General features: G+C 37.6%; 2 protein-coding genes across 2 annotated transcripts; both read left to right on the top strand.

Annotated features, from left to right (window-relative positions):
- The first annotated feature begins 5,058 nt into the window (after positions 1-5,058).
- On the top strand, positions 5,059-5,997 carry LOC133054254 (olfactory receptor 52E1-like). Its single transcript, XM_061139071.1, has one exon. It carries the CDS (start codon positions 5,059-5,061, stop codon positions 5,995-5,997), a length of 939 nt encoding a protein of 312 aa, XP_060995054.1.
- Positions 5,998-24,147: 18,150 nt separating this feature from the next.
- Positions 24,148-25,086, top strand: LOC133054247 (olfactory receptor 52E4-like). The gene has a single exon (XM_061139056.1). The coding sequence runs from the start codon at positions 24,148-24,150 to the stop codon at positions 25,084-25,086; it is 939 nt and encodes a 312-aa protein (XP_060995039.1).
- Positions 25,087-27,998: the final 2,912 nt, after the last annotated feature.

The raw sequence follows: 27,998 nt of genomic DNA, 5'->3' as shown, positions 1-27,998 counted from the left end.
GTATTCTTTTGGGAAAATCCCATGGACTGAAGAGTCTGGAGGGCTACAGTCTGTGGTGTTGCAAAGAGTCTGACATGACTGAGTAACTGGGCATGCACACAAGGAAGTAGGGACAAAGATTTGTCAGACCGCCTACTTTCCCAGCTTAGATGCATAACTAAGGCAAGAAAGGACATGCAGCTTTTACTCAGTATTAATTCTGATGTTCTAAAAGCCATTTGTTTGACCCAGTGATTTTTTCATTATTGGCAATAAGTCTAGGCAAGGGATATGATGACATTTATTGACTCCCCTATAATTCCAGGTTTGAACTCTAGGAGACATCTTCATGGCAACTCCAATGAGTATGAGCTTCCACAGAATATCACAGCTTGAGAATATTAAGTATTAACTAAGTAGCTCAACACATAGTTACAAACTTCTTACTATATATCAGGAAATGTTTTAAGTGTCACACAAGAATCAGTTCTTTTAGTCTTCACAGCAATATTTGTACTTGGTATTATTCTGCTCATTATAGAGAAGAAAATGGAGACACAGAGTTTAAAATTCTTACCTAAACTCTTATGTCTATTGAGTAAGGGAGATGAGATTCAAATCCATACAATCTGTCTCAAAGTCCATCCATTTAGCTAATTTCTTATATAACATATTTCTTTCCTTAGACCTCTGCCTTTCTATCATTAAATTTAACCCTATCTTATTTACTGTTAATAAGAATAATAAAGAATAAAGTATTTGTGTTTGAAACAACTGGTCATTGTTTTATTATATTATCATTCCCATTTAAGTTCTAACATATACCTCATGAAGTGATGGCTACTAGCTGAGCTTCAGTTTTTTGAGATCATATTTAAGGTTGAATTGTGCTTAGCATTGGGGTGTGAGAGGCAAATAAGTGGAAAGTGAGCCTTCCTCAAAGTGTCTCCTACTTAGAGATAAGACAATTCATCAGTAGTCACCTCAAGCTTGGGAATCAGCATCCAGATACAGGACTTTTTTTTTTTTTTTTTTTTTAAATCATCAATGATGCTAGACTTCATATTTATGAAGCATCTAGCTCTGTACCTCTGGACACTTCTGTTCTCCAGAGAGCACTAATGTTTGGAGACACTCCATTTTAAAGGCATTGTTTACAGTATAAATCTCCCATTGCAGTCAGAGTGCGTGAAATGGAAACATTCTGGAGCAGCTGAACTAGCTAATTCAGAAAGCTTTGCTGGTAAGTCTGGCCTTGGGCCAGAAAGGATGCTCTAAGACAGGAACCATTTTATTATGGTCATTTCATTGAGATCTAAGATGAGCCAAAATAGATGACAGAAATGTAGAAAAAAGGAAAGCTAATTGAATATAGAAGGTATCACCCCAAAATGTAACAAGATGATAATTTGCATAGATTTGGAGCTGTACTCCAACAAAGATTTTATTAAAACATCATTCTTAAATATTTGGATAAGTGATGCATATGTGCATATGCAAATACATTCACAATTTCCTGTATTGTCTTTCTCTAAGTCTTTGTCATTTATCTCACTTTTTCCTTTGCTGTTGTGGTTGTATCTTCACCTTCAACATTGTCTCCCTTGCTTTCTCTTAGCATTCTGCAATTATTTTGCAGAACTTAACTTTGTATATTCCTCTAGCCTCCATTCAGCTCTCAAGATAAAAAGACAAGACAATCACAATCTAGTTGACTGAAAAGTTTTGACCTAAATTACCATTCCTCCTATAAACGGAGTAAACAAACAAACAAAATCCACATATCAGTTGGTAGTTTTGCACAATAACTGTGAAATTCATGGAAGTTTCTGCCTAAGAGTTGGAGAACAAGTAGGGCTCCAAGAATTTCTGAACTTCAAGAGTCTTCAAACAACAGAAAATGTCTCATCTACACAAGTCTATTTATGTTTTTTTCTTATCTGTTCTTTTTTAACAGAGGAGCATGGCCATAGGGAAATAGCTGATGATTATATTTACCACATAACCTGGTAGCTCAGCTGTAAAAAATTCCTCCTGCAATACAGGAGACCCTGGTTTAATTCCTGGGTCGGGAAGATCCCCTAGAGAAGGGTTAGGCTACCCACTCCAGTATTCTTGCCTGGAGAATCCCCATCGACAGAGGAGCCTGGGGGGGCTAGTCTATGGGTCGCAAAGAGTCGGACACGACTGAGCAACTAAGTATACACTCATTCTACCTTCACGTGCTTCTTTAGGAAGGGACCAGTGCATGCTTTTAAGTGCTTAGAAGATGTACATGTAACAAAGCAAAAGATTTCCCACAAGTAACTCCAGTTGAGGAAAGGGATGAAGCACTACAAAACCTGTAAGTATCATAGTTCTGGGTGGAATCAGTGACTATATTTTGTTTTGAGAATTCAAGGAACGGTAAAGGGCATATAAAGTCAGGGTTATGAGATATTGAATTACATACCATTTTACTAAATGCACACATATTTTTAACACATTCTAACTCATAAATGCTTATGTACATTATCTTATTTTGCAGCAGTTCCAAATGACAAAAACATTGAATCAGAATAACTTGAGGAACTTCACTGAAATCATGAGGTGCTATACCATACCTGATGATTCAGAGTTTGGACTTAAAACTTGTATTTTTATGTAGTTCTCCACAGGCTGTAAAGTCAGGATGAGAAGCCACTGCTGTGTAATCCCTCTTTCAGTGTATTTATAGGAAATGTAGAGAGCTTTGGCCTGCCGGGTCCAGCCCCGGCGGGGTCCAGGGGTTCCCTTCGGACGAGAGGCGTCAGCAGAGAAAAGGAAGCGAGTCGAGTCTTGGTTGAGTGCAGAATCAAGACTACTTTATTATTTTACATCAGTGCTTATATACCCTAAAACCAATAATCCTTTAAAGAGGTTTAAGGAGGGGGGAATGATAAGATTGTATCAGGTGCATAATCATGAGTTACATCATAAATAACTTTCCAGAACAGTCAATCCCTACACATAACTTTTAAACAATAATGGCAGCAGCTAGTCAACTGTGAAAAGCCATCTACAAACCTTATCTTGGGAAGCTCAGCCCCGGGTGGCCTTTGTAGCTTCATAGGTAGCGTGATATTTGACTTTTGACCTCTCCCCCCTACTTTGGCAAAGGTAAAATTTACATTATGTTTATTTTGCTATCCATCTAAATCCCTTTGTATACTTCTTTTGTTATTTACTCTTATCTCTGTGTCTGCTTCTAGTATGCCCCCAGGCACATTACGGACAGGGGGCAGGGAGGTGAGGGGCAAGCTCTGGTATGTAATCCTAAGGGTCAGAGGTCTCATGAATTCCCTCCTGATCACACCCTAAGGAATCTTTTCAATCTGTAATGGACTCTTTATCTACTTTTGTTTATGGGATAAATAGGCCTGTTGCTAGCAGATTTGGTTTTGTGCTAGAAGGGTTTTTGTGCAATTATGAGCATTCCAGATTCTAAATTGGCAATAATAATTCCAACAGAGCCAGAAGAGGCAGGATATTCTGTGTAATATTTTCCTTACCTCTGGCCTGTTTATCGGGACCCATGTGCCCCTAGGGACTGTGTTGCTGCCATGCAAAGGTTTCAAGGAGGGATTTTAGGTAAGAGTCAGACTAGTTTTTAGGGAACATAGAAGAACTCCAAGCATCAGAAGATGAAAGGACAAAGGCCTGGGAGTGGATGGTGGGGCGGTTCCCAGAAACCCCCGGAGGTCCGGACGCCTTTGCATGCCAGGTCCTTGAACCCAAACCTTGTCACAGGCAGGGTTTCTCTCGCTGGCTCCGGACATTGGCCTACTTCCTGACTACCTTAATCTCTGACATCTTTAAGGAGCAGTTCAACTGTTGTACATTAACTGCCTGGCAGAGTGCAGCCCAATGTGAGCAACTGATACAGCTTTGAAATCTCCTCCTTTCAATTTCTAAGCACAGTGCTAAGTAAATAATTGCTAGAATACATGACAAGACGGTAACATTGTACACTAAAGAAATGTGACAGGTATTTTTGAAGGGTAGTCACAATCTGACATAGAGAAGTGAGATAAAGTGTAGGCATGAAAGGAGAGGGAAAAGGATGAAGAAAATAGTGATCCAGACTTCTGTGTGATCCAGAAAATCCAAATGCTATGCTCTTCTCAACTATGATACTTTAATACTGAAACTTCCCTCTCCTATATTAAAAATCCCATCACCTTGACTCTCTTTCCAATTTAATTTCATATGCTCTACTATTGTGTTTTCAGGAATATGTCTTAAATATCACTTTGAATAAGTACTTAAGAAGCTGCATGCTGCTGGGAACCAAGATCTTACAATTTTCATCATTGTCTCTTCTGCTATTTTCAACAATCAATTATAAAATCTAATGGTGAGGCCAAGTCAACTCTGTCAACTATATACACCATGAGTCTGCATTTCCTACATTCAGTACAGTCTACCCAAACTACAATGGTGGTGTTTCTGATGACAGAGATATAGGAGTTGATTGAGTGGCTTTCTCTACTGGGTTTGGTACTTCTAAAAAGATTTTGTGCAAGTTCTATCTTCACAGGTTGTGGCAATTAACTATGAGATGGTAATTGCCTAGGATAAAAGGAAAATGTACCTGTTACAATCCCAAAGAAACCATTTTATTATTGTTTTAATTTTTAAGCTATAATTGAACTTCCTTAAGAGGAGTAACGATGCTTAATTTATCTCTGCACACGAAATATCTGGCCATTTGCCTGATAAGCTATTGATCTTTGATAAAAGTTTCATTAAATTAAATTAAGTTATTACACTAAAAATATAAAAGTATAAAATTAAATTAATCATTAAAATTATTGAAGAGATTAATGAAAATAAATGTAATGTCTGATAAGCTACATAAAAATTAAACAAGAATGATGCATTTTAGTTTTTATAAAGGTCACACAATTATGTCATGATGGGCTTGGTGACTAGAAAAGACCACACATATTTTTGTATAATTTTGTAGGAAATCCATATAACTGGACAAGAAGTGTTGGAGCCTCTCAATGAATGAGACATCCAGTATGAAATATGCAGCTGTCACAGTGCCAGAGAGGCATGGTCCCTCCTAATGACACACAGTTCCACCCCTACTTTTTTCTCCTACTGGGGATTCCAGGGCTAGAAGATGTGCATATGTCGATTGGTTTTCCATTTTGTATTGTATATATGACTGCTCTACTGGGAAATATTACAACTCTTTACGTGATTCAGACTGAACACAGTCTCCATCAGCCCATGTTCTACTTCCTGGCCATTCTGTCATCTATTGACCTGGGCCTGTCCACATCCACCATCCCCAAGATGCTTGGCATCTTCTGGTTCAACCTGAGAGAAATCTCCTTTGAGGGTTGCCTCGTTCAGATGTTCTTCATCCACCTATGCACCGGTATGGAGTCGGCTGTGCTTGTAGCCATGGCCTATGATCGCTATGTGGCCATCTGTAACCCTCTTCACTACACACTGGTGCTGACAAACAAGGTGGTGTTAGTGATAGCATTGGTCATCCTTCTGAGACCCTTAGCTATCGCGATTCCCTTTGTTCTGCTCATCCTGAGGTTACCCTTCTGTGGGCACCAAATCATCCACCACACATACTGTGAGCACATGGGTATTGCCCGCCTGTCCTGTGCCAGCATAAAGGTCAACATCATCTATGGCTTATGTGCTATCTCTATCTTGGTGTTTGACATCATAGCCATTGTCGTCTCCTATGTCCATATCCTGCGTGCTGTCTTCTGCCTACCTTCTAGGAGTGCCCGGTTAAAGGCACTCAGCACATGTGGCTCCCATGTCTGTGTCATATTGGCCTTCTATACTCCAGCATTCTTCTCCTTCATGACCCATCGTTTTGGCCGAAATGTTCCTCAGTACATCCACATTCTTCTTGCTAACTTTTATGTTGTCATCCCACCTGCTCTAAATCCTGTTATTTATGGGGTGAGAACCAAGCAGATAAGAGAAAGGGTAATTAGAACTTTCAGAAACAGATTATGAAATTTGCTCTTCAGAGATGAAGAGGCTTGAGTAGGAGAAAACAAAACTTCATCTCTCTGCAGATGATTGAAATAGTACAATGTCAGGGGAAGATGATATTCTATGTATAGATTTACAAAGCATTTCACTCATTTTAGAAACAAAAGAGACAATAATAAATATTTAATATATGCATAGATATAATCACATACAAATGTAAACAACTGCATAAGTAAAAGAGAATTTACATGAAAAAAGCACATGAGGTTGGCAAAAATTGACTAATAATATAATAACACTCACATACATATATTATGAGCCATACTTCATAACTTTTTAAGTATTAACTCCTTGAATTCTTGTAGCTATGATAAGAAGTAGCTACTAATTATTCCCTTTCTATAGCTCAGGAAATGGGAATAATAATTTGGGATGAAGAAGAGTGTATATAGAGGAGGTAACTGGAGAAATCCATCTATCTGAAAAGACAGAAGGGTTAAGCATGGGGAGGTAGCTGTGTTTTAAACAGGACAAAAACTCAAATTTTTCTACCAGAGAAAATATTATCCCAAACTAATGAAGGTAGACTTTGAGGAAAAGGTGCAAAGGCAACTTTTTTTGTAGTTTTCTTGTTTGTTTTTTCTTGACCCATGTCAGGATAAGATCAAGCCCTCACAGTTTGGCTTGAATGACAAAGTCTGAAAGTAAGAATGAGCAGTGGAGGGAAGATGAATACTTTAATAAAACTAGTTTTTACAGCTAGTGAAACAGAACATAAAAATATTAAGCTAAATGTTTATGTATTCAATAAATAAAAAGCACATATGCCCTCAGACTTTTCTTTACCAGTAGTTTTAGCAAAATATTCAATGAGCCTGTGAAAATGAAAGCACCAACATAATATGGTAGATCTATACATTAGTAGAAGTGGTATGTGCCATGCTGTGAGCTGTGCTCCGTCACTCAGTTGTGTCCAAAACTTTTTGTGAGCTCATGAACTACAGCCCACCTACCTCCTCTGTCCATGGGATTTTCCAGGCAAGAATACTGGAGCAGGTTGCTATTCCCTTCTTTAGGGGATATTCTGACCCAGGGATCTAACCTGCATCTCCTGTATCTCCTGTACTGGCAGGTGGATTCTTTACCACTGAGCCACCTGGGAAGCCAGAGTGGCCTATGAACAAGTAATTCAACAAGCACCAAGAAAAAAAACACATGCAATAATAATATTATACATTGACATTAATATTATATTGGAGAAATAGCATTTTCAAAACTGGAATAGAAACTGCCTTATTCCTCAACTCAGTAAACAAAAATATATAACATGAATGTATTCAAAAACTGTGGGACAAAAATAAGTATATAGGTTTTACATGTAAATAGGTGTAAGACACAACTAGTAAGAAAAATTGATTTCTTATATAAGGTACAGACAGGGAAAAGTACCCCCCATTTCCATATGACAAAAGAATCATAAAAAAAAAAAAAATTATGAAACATGAGGTAATAAAACCACTAATAATGGAATTTAACATTTCTTGAACAATCACAATGTTATAGAAACTATATTTGGTTCTATAGGTAGTTCAAGTTTTAAAAGTAAGTAGATATTTAGGAGTGAAGTGACTTACACATAGCCACACAATTATCATGTAACAGAATTTTAAATTTAGTTTCAGTACAGTTTCTTTAGCTTCTCTCCTATGACTTAATATAGAAATAGATGATGACACTACAGACAAACAAAAGCTAAGTAAACATATAGGTGTTGAGAACAAGATGGCAGAGGAGTAGGTGGACATGGAGTACATCTCTCTCCATGGATACGTAAGGAATACACCTTCAGACACACAAGTGAATGCAGAACACCAGCTGAGAGCAGACAGGAGGACCTGACCTGTAGAAAAGAATATATAGAATCACGGAAAACTCAGTAGGATGAAGGAACCAGGGGGAAAAACAGTGTAAGCAGGACTGGACCTGCCCTCGGTGTATGGGGGAACTGAAGCAGGGGTCCAATCCCCACATTGTGGCAATTGTCTGAATCAGAGGAGAAACATTTAAGGCTGAGAGTGAACCAGCTGATCGGTGGCAGCCTAAATGGAATGAGAATCCGAGAGTTCTTGCCACAGCCATACAAACCCCAGATAGGCAAGCGAGTCCCCTAGATGGTGCAGTCGCTGGGAGTTGGAGTTTAGGGATTGTGGAGTAATCCCAGGGCGAGGGTTGCTGTTAGCTGTGAAGAGACAGAGCAAGGGGATGTCAGGGAGGAGACTGTGGTGGGAAATGCCTGTGGAGGAAAGCCAGGCAGCCATGGGAGCAAGGCGATACTGCTGAGTCATGCGGAGGGGTGGTGCCATCACCATAGCCTCCCTCTCCCCACACGCCAGCATTGGCAGCTGAACAATAGAGAGGCTGGCCCATCAAACACCTGACTGCACTGAACTACAGAGTAGGACCCCACCCAGGGGCCCCTTTATGTGCCTGAAGTGCAGATCTAAAGAGTAGGACCTCAGTGAGGGGGGCCCCTCTATATGCCTGATGTGCCAAACAACAGAGGAGGACCCCAGGCAAGGGAGACCTCTAAGTGCCTAAACAGGCGGAGCCATAGAGAAAGACTGGCCAAAGAGGCCTTCTGATCACTAGACACAGGAGGCTCAAAAAAAGACTCTGATAGGGCCATAACTCCTGCGGCAGAGGCAGTCCGTGTGCCTGCACACTTGGCACCATCAGGGTCCCTGCAAGCCAAGCAGCTAGCCACCTTCACGGTCAACCCTCACTGGGGCAGAGCTGCCACAGGCAAGAAAAAATATCTTGCGTCTATGCACATAGGGTTGCTTCAGTCGTGTCCAACTCTTTGCAACCCTGTTCCTTGAGGCCTGCCAGGCTTCTCTGTCAGGGGGGTTCTCCAGGCAAGAATACTAGAGTGTATTGGCCAAAACTGGTTGCCATACCCTTCTAGAGCACTATGCTTCCTGCTGCCCTAGCTGCCAACTCCCCTAGCTGCCAACCTGGTGCTGTCAGAACCCCTGCAACCCAAGCAGCTGCACCACCTCCACACCTGACCCTCACCCAAGTCCTCCAGCACAGCCTCAGGAGCAAACTCCACATGCAGAGGTGGAAATAGACCACAGCTGAAACCCAGAGGCAGTGTGGCTAAGGAAGAAGACCCAAACCCTTCCCACTGGCTGTACAAACCTCAGATTAAATCCACATGATCCACTAGGCAGACTCCGTGTCCAAGGAAAATATAAAAGGACACTGAGGGCTCCCACAAAAGAAAACACACTAGTTCTGATAGCTGTGGACATTGGAGGCAGGAACACACAGGAAGAGGACCAGATTAGAATCTGAGCTGCACCCACAGCAGGTACAGAGATCAGCACAGTGTTGGAGGGCATCCTAGGGAGGTGAGCTGGACTGTGACTCCCAGTGAGGGAAAGGACTCTGACAGCAGTAACTCAAGAACAGCATTTACTATCCTTATGTTTTGACTTGTTCTGTAGATTCCTGTGGATTTTTTTCTTCTTTTTCTTCCCCCTCTGTTTTAGCTGTTGATTTTATTGACATTATGAAATCTAATTAATTTCTGAGTTTTTTTTCCCCCAGTCTCATTTTTTATTGTTGTTATCCACCTTTAGCCCTAAGTTGGGCTTTTGCAGTTCTGTGGAACTGTTCTTTATTGTTGTTTTCTTTTATCTTTTCTTTTTAAAATTTTACCTCTTAATTTTTAAAAACCTATTATTATTTTTTCTACATGTATCCTTTGGTTTGCTTTCTGTACAGTTATTTTCCCCTTGTAGTTAATCTTTAAAGTATACAAATCTTCTTTACCTACACCTATTTAACTTTGCATGTCTATTCTTTTATCTTCACTTTCTTTCCTTTCCTCTCAACATATTTGTTAGTTTTGTTTTCATTTTCATTGCTTTATTCCCCACTTGGCACCTTGCTTTAGTTTTGTTTTCCAGTTTATGCTTTACTTAGTTTTGTTCTTAACTGGTAAATATGATTTTTGATTTCCTTTGTTTGCTGAATCAATATACTGTATTTTATTTTTGTTGGACTGTTTGGACTTCACTCAAGAGTGTAAATGTATATTTGTATATTCCATTATTTTAATTATTATTTGCCTGATTTTGTAACTGCCACATGTCTGAGGTTCCTCTTTGGTTTCTCATTTTTGGGTATTTGTTTTATTCTCATTTAATGTCATAACAAACCACTTGTGGAATCTTTGTTCCTGATCAGAGATCAAGCTCTGAGTCTTTGGAGTGGGAGCACTGACTCCAAGGCCCTAGATTACCAGAGAACTAACCCTAGGGAGTGTCAAATAGTGAGAACTCACACAAAGGAAGCAACGTGAAGACAAGACTGGGCATCACACAACCACCAGTAGCACCCTTTGCAGGACGCCTTATCTAAAAAACAAGAAAAACAAAAATACAAACCCAATCATAAGCAGACAGGATTACCATCTCAGTCAACCTTGCCCATCAGAGGAAAAACAAAAACAAACAAAAAACCTTAGCACAAATCTCACCATATACAAAGCTTACACAAACAACTGGACCAACCTCAGGAGGGCAGAAACCAAAAGAAAGAAAGAATTCAACTTTGAAGACTGAGAAAAGTTGACCACAAACACAATAACTTAAAAAAATAATGAAAAGGCAAGCAATACTACACAAATGAAGGAACAAACTAGAAACACAGAAGTCCAAATAAATTAAGAGGAAATAGGCAAACTACCTGAAAAAGAATTCAGAATAATGATAGTAAATATGATTAAAAAACCCTTGAAAACAGAATGGAGGAACTGCAAGAATCAATTAACAAAGAACTAGAAAAACTAAAGAATAAACATACAGAGACAAACAACACTATTACTGAAATTAAAAATACTCTAGAAGGAATCAATAGCAGAATATATGAAGCAGAAGAACAAATCCATAGGCTGGAAGATAAAATGGTGGAAATAAATTCTGAAGAGCAGAATAGAATAAAAAGAATGAAAAGAACTGAGGATAGTCTCAGAGACCTCAGGGACAATATCAAATGCACCAACATTCGAATTACAGGGGCCCCAGAAGAAGAAGAAGAATAAAAGAGTGAGTATGAGAAAATTTTTGAAAAGATTACAGTTCAAAATCTCTCCAACATGGAAAAGGAAATAGTCAATCAAGTCCAAGAGGCACAAAGAGTCCCATAGAGGATAAACTAAAGGAGAAACATGCCAAGACACATACTAATCAACCTAACAAAGACTAAACACAAAGAAAGAATATTAAAAACAGCAAGGGAAAAGCAACAAGTAACATACAAGGAAAACCCCATCTCTTTAACAGCTGATCTTTCAGGAGAAACTCTGCAGGCCAGAAGGGAATGACAGGATATATTTAAAGTACTGAAAGGGAAAAATCTACAACCAAGATTACTGTACTCAGCAAGGATCTCATTCAAAATTGATGGAGAAATAAAAAGCTTTTCACACAAGCAAAAGTTAAGAGAATTTATTACCACCAAGCCAGCTTTACGACAAATGTTAAAGGGACTTATATACTCAAGACATACAAGAGAAGAAAAAGATCTACAAAATCAACCCCAAATAATTAAGAAAATGGCCACAGGAACATATATACCAATAATTACTTTAAGTGTAACTTATATTAAATGCTTCAACCAAAAGACACAGACTGGCTGCTGCTGCTGCTGCTGCTGCTGCTGCTGCTAAGCCGTGTCCGACTCTGTGCGACCCCATAGATGGCAGCTCACCGGGATACTCTGTTCTTGGGATTCTCCAGGCAAGAATACTGGAGAGGGTTGCCATTTCCTTCTCCAATGCATGCATGCATGCTAAGTCGCTTCAGTCGTGTCCGACCCTTTGTGACCCTATGGACAGCAGCCCACCAGACTCCTTTGTCTGCAGGATTCTCCAGGCAAGAATACTGGAGTGGGTTGCCATTTCCTCCCACAGACTGGCTGAATGGATACAAAAACAAGGCTCATATATATGCTGTCTACAAGAAACCCACTTCAGACCTAAAGACACATATAGACTTAAAGTGAGAGGATGGAAAATTTATATTTCATGCAAACAGGAAGCAAGAGAAAGCTGGAGTTGCAATCCTCATATCAGACAAAACAGACATTAAAAATATTACAAGAGATAACAAAGGACACTACATAATGATCAAGGGATCAATCCAAGAGGAAGATATAACAATTGTAAATATCTATGCATCCAACATAGAAGAACCTCAATACATAAGATAAACACTAACAGACATAAAAGGAGACATTGACAGTAACACAATAATAGTAGGAGACTTTAACACCCCACTCACATCAATGGATAGATCATCAAAACAGAAAATTAATAAGGAAATACAAGTCTTAAATGATACATTAGATGAAATGGATCTCATTGATATCTTCAGGACATTCCATCCAAATGCAGAAGAATACACCTTCTTCTCAAGTGCATATGTAACATTCTCCAGGATAGACCACATGTTGGGTCACAAATCAAGTCTCAGTAAATTTAAGAAAATTGAAATATCAAGTATCTTCCCTGACCACAATGCTGAGATTAGACATCAATTACAAGGAAAAATCTGTTAAACACACACACACACACACACACACACACACACACACGGAGGTTAAACAATACATTTGTAAATAACCAACAAATTACTGGAGAAATTAAAAAAAAATTCTAGAAACAAATGACAATGAAAACACAACTCAAAACCTATAGGATGCAGCAAAAGCAGTTCTAAGAGGGAAGTTTATAGCAATAAAATCCTACCTCAAGAAACAAGAGAAACATCAAATAGAAAACCTAACTTTACACCTAAAACAACTGAAAAAAGAACAAAAAGCCACAAAATTAAGAGAAATCATCAAGATCCTAACAGAAATAGATGAAAAAGAAATGAAAGAAACGAGAGTAAAGATTAATAAAACTAAAAGTTGGTTTTTGAGAAGATAAACAAAATTGACAAAACTTTAGCCAGACTCATCAAGAAAAAAAGAGAGAAAAATCAAATCAACAAAACTAGAAATGAAAATGGAGAGGTTCCAACAGACAATGCAGATATACAATGGAGCATAAGAGACTATCATGAACAACTATATGGCAATAAAAATGGAGATCCTGGAAGAAATCGACAGATTCTTAGAAAAGTTCAATCTTCCAAGACTGAACCAGAAAGAAATAGAAATTATGAACAACCCAATTATAAGCACTGAAATTAAAGTTATGATCAAAAATCTCCCCATAACAAAAGCTCAGGAGCAGATGGCTTCACAGGAGAATTCTATCAAACATTTAGAGAAGAGCTAATACCTATCCTCCTAAAACTCTTTAAAAAAATTGCAGAGGAAGGAACACTTCCAAACTTATTCTATGAGGCCACCATCACTCTGATATCAAAACCAGACAAGACAACACACAAAAGGAAAACTACAGGCCAATATCACTGAAGAACATAGATGCAATGATCCTCAACAAAATTTTAGCAAGCAGAATTCAGCAACACATCAAAAAGCTCATATACCATGATCAAGTTGGGTTTATTCCAGGGATGCAAGGATTCTTCAATATATGCAAATCAATCAATGTGATACACCATATTAAAAAATTGAAAGATAAAAACCATATGGTAATCTAAATAAATACAGAAAAAGCCCTTAACAAAATTCAGCACCCATTTACGGTTAAAACTCTGCAAAACATGGGTATAGAAGGAACCTACTTCTACACAGTAAAGGCCATATATGATAAGCCTATAGCAAACATTATTCTCAATGGTGAAAAACTGAATGCATTCCCCCTAAGATCAGAACAAGACAAGAGTGTCCACTTTCACCACTATTATTCATCATAGTTTTGGAAGTCCTAGCTACAACAATCAGAGAAGAAAAATAAATAAAAGTAATCCAGATTGGAAAAGAAGAAGTAAAGCTCTCCCTGTTTGCAGATAACATGATACTATATATAGAAAACCCTAAAGATGGTGTCAAAAAATTACTAGAGCTAATCAGCGAATTTAGCAAAGTTGCAGGATACAACACACAAAATCATTTGCATTTCTATATACTAACAGAAATCAGTTGCATTTCTATATATTAACAATGAAAAATCAGAAAGAGAAATTAAGTAATCAGTCCCATTCACCAGTTCAAAAAAAGAAAAAAATATCTAGGAATAAACTTACCTAAGGAGACAAAAGAACTGTACACAGAAAATTATAAGACACTAATGAGAGGATCATCGAAAAAGCAAGAGAGTTCCAGAAAAACATCTATTTCTGTTTATTGACTACGCCAAAGCCTTTGACTGCATGGATCACAAGAAACTGTGGAAAATTCTGAAAGATGTGGGAATAACAGACCACCTGACCTGACTCTTGAGAAACCTATATGCAGGTCAGGAAGCAACAGTTAGAACTGGACATGGAACAACAGACTGGTTCCAAATAAGAAAAGGAATACGTCAAGGCTGTATATTGTCACCCTGCTTATTTAACTTATATGCAGAGTACATCATGAGAAACGCTGGGCTGGAAGAAGCACAAGCTGGAATCAAGATTGCCGGAAGAAATATCAATACCTCAGATATGCAGATGACACCACCCTTAGGGCAGAGAGTTGAAGAGGAACTAAAAAGCCTCTTGATGAAAGTGAAAGAGGAGAGTGAAAAAGTTGGCTTAAAGCTCAACATTCAGAAAACTAAGACCATGGAATCTGGTCCCATCACTTCATGGCAAATAGATAGGGAAAAAGTGGAAATAGCGTCAATCTTTATTTTTTTGGGCTCCAAAATCACTTCAGGTGGTGATTGCAGCCATGAAATTAAAAGACGCTTACTCCTTGGAAGGAAAATTATGACCAACCTAGATAGCATATTACAAAGCAGAGACATTACTTTGCCAACAAAGGTCCATCTAATCAAGGCTATGGTTTTTCCAGCGGTCATGTATGGATGTGAGAGTTGGACTGTGAAGAAAGCTGGGCGCTGAAAAATTGATGCTTTTGAACCATGGTGTTAGAGAAGACTCTTGAGAGTCCCTTGGACTGCAAGGAGATCCAACCAGTCCATCCTGAAGGAGATCAGTCCTGGGTGTTCATTGGAAGGACTGATGCTAAAGCTGAAACTCCAGTACTTTGGCCACCTTATGCGAAGAGTTGACTCATTGGAAAAGACCCTGATGCTGGGAGGGATTGGGGGCAGGAGGAGAAGGGGATGACAGAGGATGAGATGGCTGGATGGCGTCACCGACTCGATGGGCATGAGTATGAGTAAACTTCAGGAGCTGGTGATGGACAGGGAGGAGTGCTGCGATTCATGGGGTTGCAAAGAGTCGGACACGACTGAACGACTGAACTAAACTGAATGAGAGAAATCAAAGATGACATAAACAGATGGAGAGATGATATTCCACATTCCTGGGTAGGAAGAATCAGTATTTTGAAAATGACTATACTTCCAAATACAATGTATAGATTCAATTAATCCCTATCAAATTACCAATGGAATTTCTCACAGGACTAGGACAAAAAAATTCAAAATCCATACGGAAACACAAAAGGCCCCAAATAGCCAAAGCAGTCTTGAGAAAGAAGAAAGGAGCTGGAGGAATCAATCTTCCTGACATCAGATTATACTACAAAGCTACAGTCATCAAGACAGCATGGTACTGGCACAAAAACAGAAATGTAGACCAATGGAAAAAGAAAGAAAGCCCAGAAATAAACCCATGCACCTATGGGTACCTTATTTTTGACAAAGGAGGCAAGAATAAGCAATGGGGCAAAGGTAGCCTCTTCAGTAAATGGTGCTGGGAAAACTGGACAGCTACATGTAAAAGAATGAAATTAGAACACTTCCTAACACCATACACAAAGATAAACTCAAAATGGATCAAATACCTAAATGTAAGACAAGAAACTATAAAACTCTTAGAGGAAAACATAAGCAGAACACTAGACATAAAGCAAGATCCTCTATGACCCACCTCCTAGAGTAATGGAAACAAAAACAAAAGTAAACAAGTGGGACCTGATTAAACTTAAAAGCCTTTGCACAGCAAAGGAAACTATAAGCAAAGTGAAAAGACAACCCTTGGAATGGGAGAAAATAACAGCAAATGAAACAACTGACAAAGGATTAATTTCCAAAATATACAAGCAGCTCATACAACTCAATACCAGGAAAACAAACAACCCAATCAAAGAGTGGGAAAAAGACCTGATCAGACATTTCTCCAAAGAAGACACACAGATGCCTAGCAAACACATGGAAAGATGCTCAACATCACTCTTTATTAGAGAAATGCAAATCAAAACTACAATGAGATACCACCTCACACAGGTCAGAATGGCCCTCATCAAAACGTTGACAAGAGATAAATGCTGGAGAGGGTGTGGAGAAAAGGGAACACTCTTGCACTATTGGTGGGAATGTAAATTAATATAGTCTTTATGGAAGACAGCATGGAGATTCCTTAAAAAACTAGGAATGAAACCACCATATGACTCAGCCATCCCACTCCTAGGCATATACTGTGAAGAAACCAGCGTTGAAAAAGGCACAAGTATCCCATTGTCCATTGCAGCACTATTTACAATAGCACGAACATGGAAGCTACCTAGATGTCCATCGATGGATGAATGGATAAAGAAGTTGTGGTGCATATACACAATGAAATATTATTCAACCATAAAAAGGAACACATTTGAGTCAGTCCTAATGAGGTGGATGAACCTACAGCCTATTTATGCAGAGTGAGGTAAGTCAGAAAGAGAAAGAGAAATATTGTGTTCTAATGCATATATACAGAATCTAGAAAAATGGTACTGAAGAATTTATTTACAGGGCTGCAGTGGAGAAACAGACATAGCGAATAGACTTATAGGCATGGGGAGAGGAGAGCAGAGGGTAAGATGTATGGAAAGAGTAACATGAAAACTTACATTACCATATGTAAAATAGATAGCCAATGGGAATTTTCTGTATGAACAGGAAACTCAAAAAGGGACTCTGTATCAATGTGGGTGGGGAAGGGGATGGAGAGAGATGGGAGGGAGGTTCAAAAGGGAGGGGATATATGTATACCCCTGGCTGATTCATGTTGAGGTTTGACAGAAAACAACAAAATTCTGTAAAGCAATTATCCTTCAATTAAAAAAAAAACAAACATTTAGCTGTCAATATGTTTTGCAACTTGAAATTATATAAAATAATGAGCATGTGTGCATGCGTACTAAGTCACTTCAGTCGTTTAGGACTCTTTGCAACCCCATGAACTGCCAGGCTCCTCTGTCCGTGAGATTCTCCAGGCATTGGGATCTTCCCAATACAGGGATCAAACTGGATCTCTTATGTCCCCTGTATTGTCCAACAGGTTCTTTACCACTAGTGCCACCTGCATAGCTGTTAATTCTGAAATGTAAGTGAAAGAAGGGAATATTATATATTCACATGTATATATAATGTGTATATATTCACATATATACACATGTATATATATATATACACACACATATATATATTAAGATATATGCAATGAAGATAAACTACATTCAAAAATATTCTGGACAAAATACAAAAGGAGTTAGTTCTTGACTGCCTAGATTGAGGTTTAAACCAAAATGGTTCAGGGTCAAAGCTTGAGTCAGCACTAGATGTTCTCAGTCCCTGAAGAGGTGGACACAGAATGTCCTTCTCAGGGGAGACACAACCTTTGTATAAAGTGTTCCTCTTAGGGACCGTGGGCAAGAAGGCCAGCCTGACACACAGGAGGAGGCAGCACATTTCCTTGGGAAGGTAGCCCAGGTCATACTTTATACTTGTGTGTATGAGGGGTCTTTCATAAAATGGCTCAGACTGGTGGGGCAGCTTAGCACTGTAGACATTGAGGAGAGTTTCTAGAGGTCACATCAGGTAGAATCACTTGCAGATATATCACAATATGACATGCCAGGCCCCCTTTATTTCAGTTATTGCTACAGAGAGGGAGCATCCAGACACAGTGTTCTGTACTTTCCCTGCAGATATGGGCCTGGGTAAGTGATTAGAGTCCAGAACCATGGAAATCAAAGTGATAGTCAGTAGAGTGACCTCTGAAATAGTTGCTGTATCATATGGATTGTAAGGCCTTAGGGATGACCTTTGCACTCTGAGCTACAAAACAGGGATGTTAATATTTGCTTTCTCTGTGTATTAACCCACATTCAAGAATCAGATTCTGTAAAGGCGACAGTGCTTTCCACAGTTTGTGTGATAAAACATGAGTTGACTGACAGCATCCAATTTTGTTTTCAATTGAATCTAACTCACATATTCTACATTTTAAAATGAAAAGCAAGTACTTGTAAATTTATCCCAGGTAGAAAGTCTTTCAAAACGAGTATCAGTAAAGGAGTATTAAAAGTTTTGTCATTTGTTTCCTAAGTGCAATGTTTACCTGAGATATTATAAAGATGCTTTAAAACACAGCTCCTTATCTAACTAGATGAAAAAATTAATTTTCAACCTAAAATGAATGGTGGGGCTCAGTTAACATATTCTCTCAGAAGGGGCCATGTGTATACTGTTTGTAAGCTATTGTATTTTATTAAAAAATCAAACAGTAGCACTGAGTCATATTCATGGATAATAATGTCAGATTATTTCAACTAATGTTACTAAGGGGCCAGTGTTAAGGCGTGTTTATGTTTCACATATACAACATCTTATTTTATTAACACAAGAGCCACTTGAAGTTGATACTATGATTATCTCAGACTAGACAGTTAAAATAAAGCTCAGGGAATGATTTTCCTAAGGTCATCAGAGTATAGGAGAGTGAAAACTTAAAACCATGTTTTGTTGGGTTAAAATGGAGTGTTCCCAACACCAAACAATTGATTTTTAGTCAACCACAATAGGCAGAATATTTAGACTTAATATAGGCTGTTTCTTTAGTTTATGTTCTTTGACTTTGTTTAATATTATTGTTAGATTTTAGGATTTTTAGCTCTTAGCAGTAACTGAGTGAAATAAATGATTCTATCTTTAAAATAAGCTCCAAAATTGAATGTTTTATTAATTCAAATTATACTGTAACCTGCAGTACAAAATGACTAGGTTTATATTTATGCTTTTTAATATGAGTCATTTTAAACATATATAATCAATAGACACACATAATACTCTTATCAGCAATTTCAAGAACTATATATTGAATTTTCCTTCAGATCTGAATTTGATTTTTTAAAGTAAAATTTACACACATTTACATGTGCATACTTTATCTGTATATTTTTAACAAAGGTAATTGTATATCCATTTATACCCTACATTCTTATAAATAATTTTTCTATCATGTCAAAAATCTTCTTAGGTTTCTTCCCACTCTGTCCCTGAAACCACTGAATAGATATCTTCAGCACTTATTTTATCTGTATAATCTAGAATTTCATAGAAATAAAATTATTTACTTAATACTCTTTAGTAGTAATTGGTAACTCAGTATGATGATTTTAGATTCATCTATGCTGTTGCACACATAAGCAGCAAATCCAGCTTTGTTGCTGAATAGAGTTGCATTATGTAAACATCCTCAAACTGATTTGTCTATTTACTTAGTGATGAGTAGTTGTGATGTTTCCATTTTAGGGTAATTAGGAATAAAGCTGCTATGAACATCCCTGCACAAGTCTTTGTGTAAACATATGCTTTAATTTGTCTTGAATCAACACCCAGGAGTTCAATTATTTCAGGTAATTTAAGAGACTATGTTGCTCCACATTATTACCAAAAATTGATGCTCTCATAGTTTTTAATTTTGATCATTCTAGTGCTTGTGTAGTAATATATCATTATATATTAAACTTGTAATTCCTGATGCCGAATGATTTTGAGAATTTTAATGTCATTTGTATATTTTCTTTTGCCAAGTGTCAGTTTAGGTCTCTTTATTTTTCCACTGTTTGTTTTTCTTATTTATTAGTTGTATTTTGTATGTTTTTGACACGAATTTCTTTTCAGAGAGTAGAGATTATGAATATTTTATTCCAGTCTTACTCTCTAAATTCATGTTCTCTACAATAAGTCTTAAAATTTCATGTAACATGTAATAGCTTATTTCTTATGGTTCTTGCTTTCTGTGTTCTGTCTTAGAAACCATTACATTCCATGGGGTAGCAAAGATATTCTCCTTTTTATGAATTTTACAGAATTTAAGTTCTGTTTCTTTCTTTAACCGAGGTCTATTTTAGAAGTATAGCTAAAATTTTGCATATGTTGTGAAGCTGGAGACAAAGTTCTTTTTTCCTGATAAGTATATTCAGTTGCACCAGATTACTGGAAGAAATAACTATCCTATTTTCAGTGAACTACCACATTTTTCACTTGATAAAATATAACTGAGCTTGTAAACTGTGTTTATTTCTTTTCTTTTTATTACATTCTAATTATCTATCATTGCACAAATGCTATAAGTTTTGATTACTATAGTTTTATAAGTTTGAAGTTCTATAGTATGTTCCATCAAGTTTTGTTATTCTTTTCCCAGTGAAGGTATTCTTAAAATAAGTTAGATGAAGCTTAAATCTTGGAATTCAACAAAGCTGTTCTAAACTTACTGCGTTCTAAACTTACTGCCTAATTTAGGAATAACTGACATCGTAACAGACTTCAGTCTTTTAAACTACAGGTTAAAAAAATTTTTTAAGTCTTTTTAAATTTCTGTCATGTTTTATAATTTTAAGTACTTTATTACTAAGTTCTCCATGTTTCTGATGTCATTGAAGGTGATATGTACTTTTATAAAACTGTAATTTAAAATGTCAATTTCCAATGTTTTGTTAAAAACAAGTATAAAAATATTCTTATACTTGAGTGATAAACTAAATTATTGGTTCTAAATTAACAGTTTATGTACATTTTTCTTGACATAGTGACCTTTTTACTTCCAGTAATATATTAAACATAACTGATGTTTGTTGATATTCTTGGCTTTTTCCAAATCCTAGGGAAAAAAATTTCAGTGTTCCACCATTCATTATGATATTAGGTGGAGAATTTTCATCAATTCCTTTTGCCTAATTGAACAAGATTTATGCTTTGCCTATTCTATTGAAAACTTTTCTTTTAATATAATACATAGATATTGAATTAAATGACTATTTTCCCACCTCTATTAAGATGATCACATTTGTACATGTGTAGAACCACAGCTTTTTATTGTAAAAATATAAAAATACTAATAATTCTGCAACCACAACATAAAAGCACAGTTTCACTAAAATACAGATTTAAACTCAGTCTATTAAGCCAAATAAAGAAAAAGTAACACCTAGAGAGACGGGACTATGACAGGCAAATAAGCCTAAGAAATGGATGTCTTACTGACCACCATGACCATTATGGGGCTTCCCTAATGACTCAGATGGCAGGAGATTGGATTCAATCCCTGGGTCAGGAAGAAGGGAATGTCTACCCACTCCAGTATACCTGCCAGGAGAATTCCATGGCCAAGGAGCCTGGTGGGCTACGCCCATGAGTTCTCAAGAAGTCAGACACGACTGAGCAAATAACACTTTTGGTCATTATAAGGAAAGATTCTTAATCCAATATTTACACTTTTAAAAAATAACATTTTGGAGGCTTTTCTTTTTTGTACTGCTCAACTAGGTAACCAAGGTAACTTGAAAATATTATATAAGTTATGATTATTGAAAGGATTTTCAGTTGATATCAGCATATGTAGGTAAGAATTCCACAAAAGAATGAGCTCAGAGATGATTCAGTTCAGTTCACTTGAGTTAAGTTCAGTTGCTCAGCTGTGTCCAACTCTTTGTGACCCCATGGACTGAAGTAGGCCAGGCCTCCCTGTTCATCAAAAACTCCGGGAATTTACTCAAACTCATGTCCATTGAGTTGGTGACGCCATCTAACCATCTCATTCTCTGTCATCCCCTTCTCCTCCCACCTTCAATCTTTCCCAGCAACATGGTATTTTCAAATGAGTCAGTTCTTTGCATCAGGTGGTCAAAGTGTTGGAGTTTCCACTTTTATATCAGTCCATCCAATGAATATTCAGGACCGATTTCCTTTAGGATGGACTGGTTGGATTTCCTTGCAGTCCAAGGGACTCTCAAGAGTCTTCTTCAACACCACAGTTCAAAAGCATCAATTCTGCACTCAGCTTTCTTTATAGTCCAACTCTCATATCCATACATGACTACTAGAAAAAACACAGCTTTGACTACATGGACCTTTGTTAGCAAAGTAATGTCTCTGCTTTTTAATAAGCTGTCTAGGTTGGTCATAATGTTCTTCCAAGGAGCAAGTGTCTTTAAATTGCAAGGCTTCAGAAACCATCTACAGTGATTTTGGAGCCCCCTCAAAATAAAATCTGCCACTGTTTCCACTATTTCCCCATCTATTTTCCATGAAGTGCTGGGACAAGAAGCCACGATCTTTGTTTTCTGAATGTTGAGTTTTAAGCCAACTTTTTCACTCTCCTCTTTCACTTTCAACAGAGGCTCTTTAGTTCTTCACTCTCTGCCATAATGGTGGTTCAGTTTAGTTCAGTTCAGTTGCTCAGTCGTGTCCGACTTTTTGTGATCCCATGAACTGCAGTACACCAGGCCTCCCTGTCCATCATCAATTCCTGAAGTCAACCCAAATCCATGTCCATTTTGTCGGTGATGCCATCCAACCATCTCATCCTCTGTCGTCTCCTTCTCCTCCTGCCCTCAATCTTTCCCAGAATCAGGGTCTTTTCAAACGAGTCAGCTCTTCGCATCAGGTGGCCAAAGTATTGGAGTTTCAGCTTCAACATCAGTCCTACCAAAGAACACCCAGAACTGATCTCCTTTAGGATGGACTGGTTGGATCTCCTTGCAGTCCAAGGGACTCACAAGAGTCTTCTCCAACACCACAGTTCAAAAGCATCAACTCTTCGTCGCTCAGTTCTCTACACAGTCCAACTCTCACATCCATACATGACCATTGGAAAAACCACAGCCTTGACTAGATGGACATTTGTTGGCAAAGTAATGTCTCTGATATTGAATATGCTGTCTAGGTTGGTCATAACTTTCCTTCCAAGGGGCAAGAGTCTTTTAATTTCATGGCTGCAATCACCACCTGTAGTGATTTTGGAGCCCCCCAAAATAAAGTGAGCCACTTTTTCCACTCTTTCCCCATCTATTTCCCATGAAGTGATGGGACCAGATGCCATGATCTTAGTTTTCTGAATGTTGAAAGCCAACTTTTTCACTCTCCTCTTTCACTTTCATCAAGAGGCTTTTTAGTTCCTCTTCACTTTCTGCCATAAGGGTGGTGTCATCTGCATATCTGAGATTATTGATATTTTTCCCGGCAATCTTGATTCCAGCTGTGCTTCCTCCAGCCTAGCGTTTTTCATGATGTACACTGCATATAAGTTAAATAAGCAGGGTGACAATATACAGCCTTGACATATTCCTTTTCCTATTTGGAACCAGCCTGTTGTTCCATGTCCAGTTCTAACTGTTGTTTCTTGACCTGCATATAAGTTTCTCAAGAGGCAGGTCAGGTGGTCTGGTATTCCCATCTCTTTAAGCATTTCACCTGCATATCTGAGGTTATTGATATTTCTCCTAGCAATTGTGATTCCAGCTTGTGCTTCATCCAGCCCAGTGCTTCTCATGATGCACTTTGCATACAAGTTAAATAAACAGGGTGACAATAGACATCCTTGACATGCTCCTTTCTCGATTTGTAACCAGTCTGTTTGTCCATGTCCAGTTCTAACTGTTGCTTCCTGACCTGCATATAGATTCTCAAGAGGCAGGTCAGGTGGTCTGGTATTCCCATCTCTTTAAGAATTTTCCAGTTTGTTGTGATCCACACAGAAATAATTATGAATCATTATACCACCTTAATATTAGAGAAGTGCAACTTATAAAATCCATGTGGAATATTAAACAGGATAGGAATAATATGAATATCTTTGAGAGTTAAATTTAATTGGACCCTAATTTCCTTCCATTATTTTCTAATAATTTAATTGTTATTCTAGTATATAAATATATACAGTGACATCCAACCACCATATATTCCCTCATGTCTCCCCAGAAATACTGAAGAAGACAGCAGAGCATCCTTCAAGAATTTTCAGCAGAATGTCCTTTCTTAATGACACCACCTCACATCCTTCTGCCTTCCTTCTGCTGGGTATACCTGGTCTGGAAGATTTCCATATATGGATTTCTTTCCCCTTCTTTGTTGTTTATCTGATAGCCCTTGTAGGAAATGTCACAATCCTGTTTGTTATCAAGACGGACCAGAGCCTTCATCAACCCATGTTCTACTTCCTGGCTCTTCTCTCCTTTATTGACCTAGGTCTGTCCACTTCTACCATACCCAAAATGCTGGCCATCTTCTGGTTCAACCATAGGAAGGTAAGCTTTGAAGCCTGCCTCATCCAAATGTTCTTTATCCACACCTACACTGGCACGGAATCTGGTGTACTCCTGGCCATGGCAATTGACCGCTTTGTCGCCATCTGTTATCCACTGAGGTATACCACTATCCTCACCAACAAAGTGGTAGCCATCATGGCCTCTGTTGTAGTTGGGAGGCCAGTCCTCCTTGTCATCCCCTTTTGTCCTCTTCTCAAAAGACTTCCCTTCTGTGGACACTACATTATTCCTCATACCTATTGTGAGCATATGGGAATTGCTCGTCTAGCCTGTGCTAACATAAGAGTCAACATCATCTATGGCTTATTTACCATTGCTGCCCTGATCTTTGACTTGCTCCTCATTGCCCTCTCCTATGTTCAGATTCTACACACTGTTTTCCACCTTCCTTCTAGGGATGCCAGACTCAAAGCACTCAGCACATGTGGTTCACATGTCTGTGTCATCTTAGCCTTTTACACACCAGCATTTTTCTCCTTTATGACGCACCGATTCGGTAGGAATGTCCCTCGCTACATTCATATCCTCCTGGCCAATTTGTATGTGGTTGTTCCTCCTTGTTTAAATCCAGTCATTTATGGGGTTAGGACAAAGCAAATTCGGGGCCAGGTTGTGAGAATATTTTTCAAGAAAGAGTGACCCAACATATTCAGAATTTGGTAAGTTCTTCCAGGCTAACCTGTATTTTGAACGCTTCTCGGGGTCCCTAAATTGAGATTATATAAAGGCCACCAAGGCATTACTTCAGCCTTTATTACTTTAACCTCATTTTAAAAGTTTCCTTTATATAATTTTCACTTTGACTTTCAAGAGATTATACTGAATTTTTTTCACTAAAGATGAGAGAAGATTGTGGAGCCAAGTAACAGTTGTAATAAAATTTATTGAAGACAAATTATCCTTAATGATGAAAAACGAGTATTTTCTCTCTACTGGTTTTTGTAGTCAATGCATTAAAGCAAACAAATGTAATTGAAAAAAACAAAAACAAAACTTTGATGTTAGAAAGAGAAAATAAAACCCTATTTCTTATGGCATGGTTTGTCCAGGCAGAAAAATCTTATGTAATGTACAAGACCATTAGTACTAATAAAGCATAAGTTTAGTGAGTTTAGAGGATACAAGATCATAATATAAACATTTGGATTTCTTACATAAATGACATCCCATTAGAAATGAAATTAAATATTATTTTAAACAGTGGAAAAAAGAGACATATTTTAGAAAAAAAATACATATATATGACCTACATAGAGAAAATATATAATCACTGCTACAAAAGATTAACAAAGACAGAAATGGAGGTACAAGCAATTGTCATGTACCCATGTCTTGATACAGTGAATATTTCTATTCTCCCCAAGTTGATATACAGATTTAATCATATTCCAATTGAATTTCTAGGGGCATTTTTTGGGGTACTGATTGAAAGTCTGATACTAAAACTTATATGGAAGTGTAGAAGTGAAAATAATCAAAATAACTTTGAAAAATAATGTAACAAAGTTGAAGAATATACATCAATAAAGTTAGTATGCTAGTGGCATAAAATATGATTGATCAATATATTGATCAATATAGAAGAAGCCCCAAAACAGAGCCACATATAGACATGGTTAATTGATTTTTAACAAAATGCTAAGGTGTAAGTTAGTTCAATGTAGAATTATAGATTTGAAATAATTTTGTAATGATGTACACATGAATGCACCTCCATCCGTACCTTATATTCTACATTAAAAAATGAAGTAATCCTAAATTATAAAGGTTTTAGAAAAATATTAAAGATCAATATCCAGATAGAGTGTAAAATTGTGAAAGCATTAAACTTCTAAGAGAAATTATGGTAAAGATCAAAATCTAAATATGATTTTAAAACAAACTGATTTTATAAAACTTTAAAGTTTCTGCTCTTCTAAAGCACTGTTAAAAGAACAAAAACACAAGTTGAGACTGCAAGAAGATGCTGCAAATTAAATATCTAATAATAGATTTGCATATAATATACATAAAGGAAATCAAACCTTTCAATAGAAGTGGGCCAAATGTTTTAATGAATTTTTCACCAAAAGATTAAAACAAACGCATTAATCACTTTCATTGTCATTAAGTAATTAGGAAATGTAAATTAAAATCTCACAAGATACAATACCATTCTACGACATTGGAAAACTAAGAAAAAAAAAGACTGACCATAATGAGAGGAGGTGAAGAAACAGGTACTCTACTGCTTTTAATAACATAAACATCACAGATACTTTGGAAAAACAAATGACAATTAATTAACTCTAAATTTTCAGTCCTAGTTACTGTTTTTAAAACCTTTTATTTTTATAAAGCAGTTTTAGGTTCACAGTAAAATTAAGTGAAAGGTATAAAAATTTTCCATATATATCCCCTACACTTAACTTTCCCCATTCAACTCCCATTCAATTCAGCTTAGTTCAGTCGCTCAGTCGTGTCTGACTCTTTGCGACCTCATGAATCGCAGCACGCCAGGCCTCCCTGTCCATCACAAACTCCCAGAGTTTACTCAAACTCATGCTCATCGAGTCAGTGATGCCATCCAGCCATCTCATCCTCCGTCATCCCTTTCTTCTCCTGCCCCCAATCCCTCCCAGCATCAGGGTCTTTTCCAATGAGTTAGAGTTGTACATTTGTTACAATAGATGAACCTACGTTGACACGTCATAATACCTAATATCCTTAGTTGATCTTAGTATTCATTCTTGGTGTTGTGCATTCACTCAGTTTGGATAAATATATATAATGACACATATTCACCATTATAGTATCATACAGAACATTTTTATTGCCTTAAAAATCCTCTATCCTATTGACCCTTGTCCTCCACCTCAAACTCCAACAACCACAGATATGATTATTGTCTCCATGCAAGTGTGCATGCCAAGTCACTCAGTCATGTCAACTCTTTGTGACCCTATGGACTATAACCCACCAGGCTCCTCTGTCCATGGGACTCTCCAGGCAAGAATACTGGAATGGCTTGCCTTGCCCTCTTCTGGGAGATTTTCCTGACCCAGGGATTGAACCTGCTTCTCTTACGTCTCCTGCATTGGCAGGCAGGTTCTTTACCACTAGTGCCACCTGGGAAGCACTACTGTCTCCATGGTTTTACCTTTTCCAGAATATCATTTATCTGGAATCACAAAGTATATAGCCTTTATAAATAGGCTTATTTCATTTAGCAATATGCATCTAAGTTTCCTCCAAGGCTTTTCATGATTTGACAGTTCATTTATTTTTCATACTGAATAATATTCCACTGTCTTTTGTGCCAAAGTTTGTTTTTCCATTCACTTACTATAGGGTATCTTGGTTGTTTCCAAATTTTGGCAATTTTGAGTAAATCTGCTATACACACCTACATGCAGGTTTTTCTGTAAATGTTAAGTTTTCAACTTTATTGGCTAAATATCATAGAGCATGACTGCTGGAATGTGTGGTAACAGTATGTTTAGTTTTGTAAGAAACCATCAAACTGTCTTCCAAAGTGGCTGCTTTCCTACCAGCAGTGAATAAGAGTTCCT

The sequence above is a fragment of the Dama dama genome, chromosome 1 (genome assembly GCF_033118175.1).
Source record: "Dama dama isolate Ldn47 chromosome 1, ASM3311817v1, whole genome shotgun sequence".
NCBI classification, from domain to species: Eukaryota; Metazoa; Chordata; class Mammalia; order Artiodactyla; family Cervidae; genus Dama; species Dama dama.
Note: the sequence above shows the minus strand (reverse complement) of the source record. Positions and strands in the feature narration are given on the sequence as shown.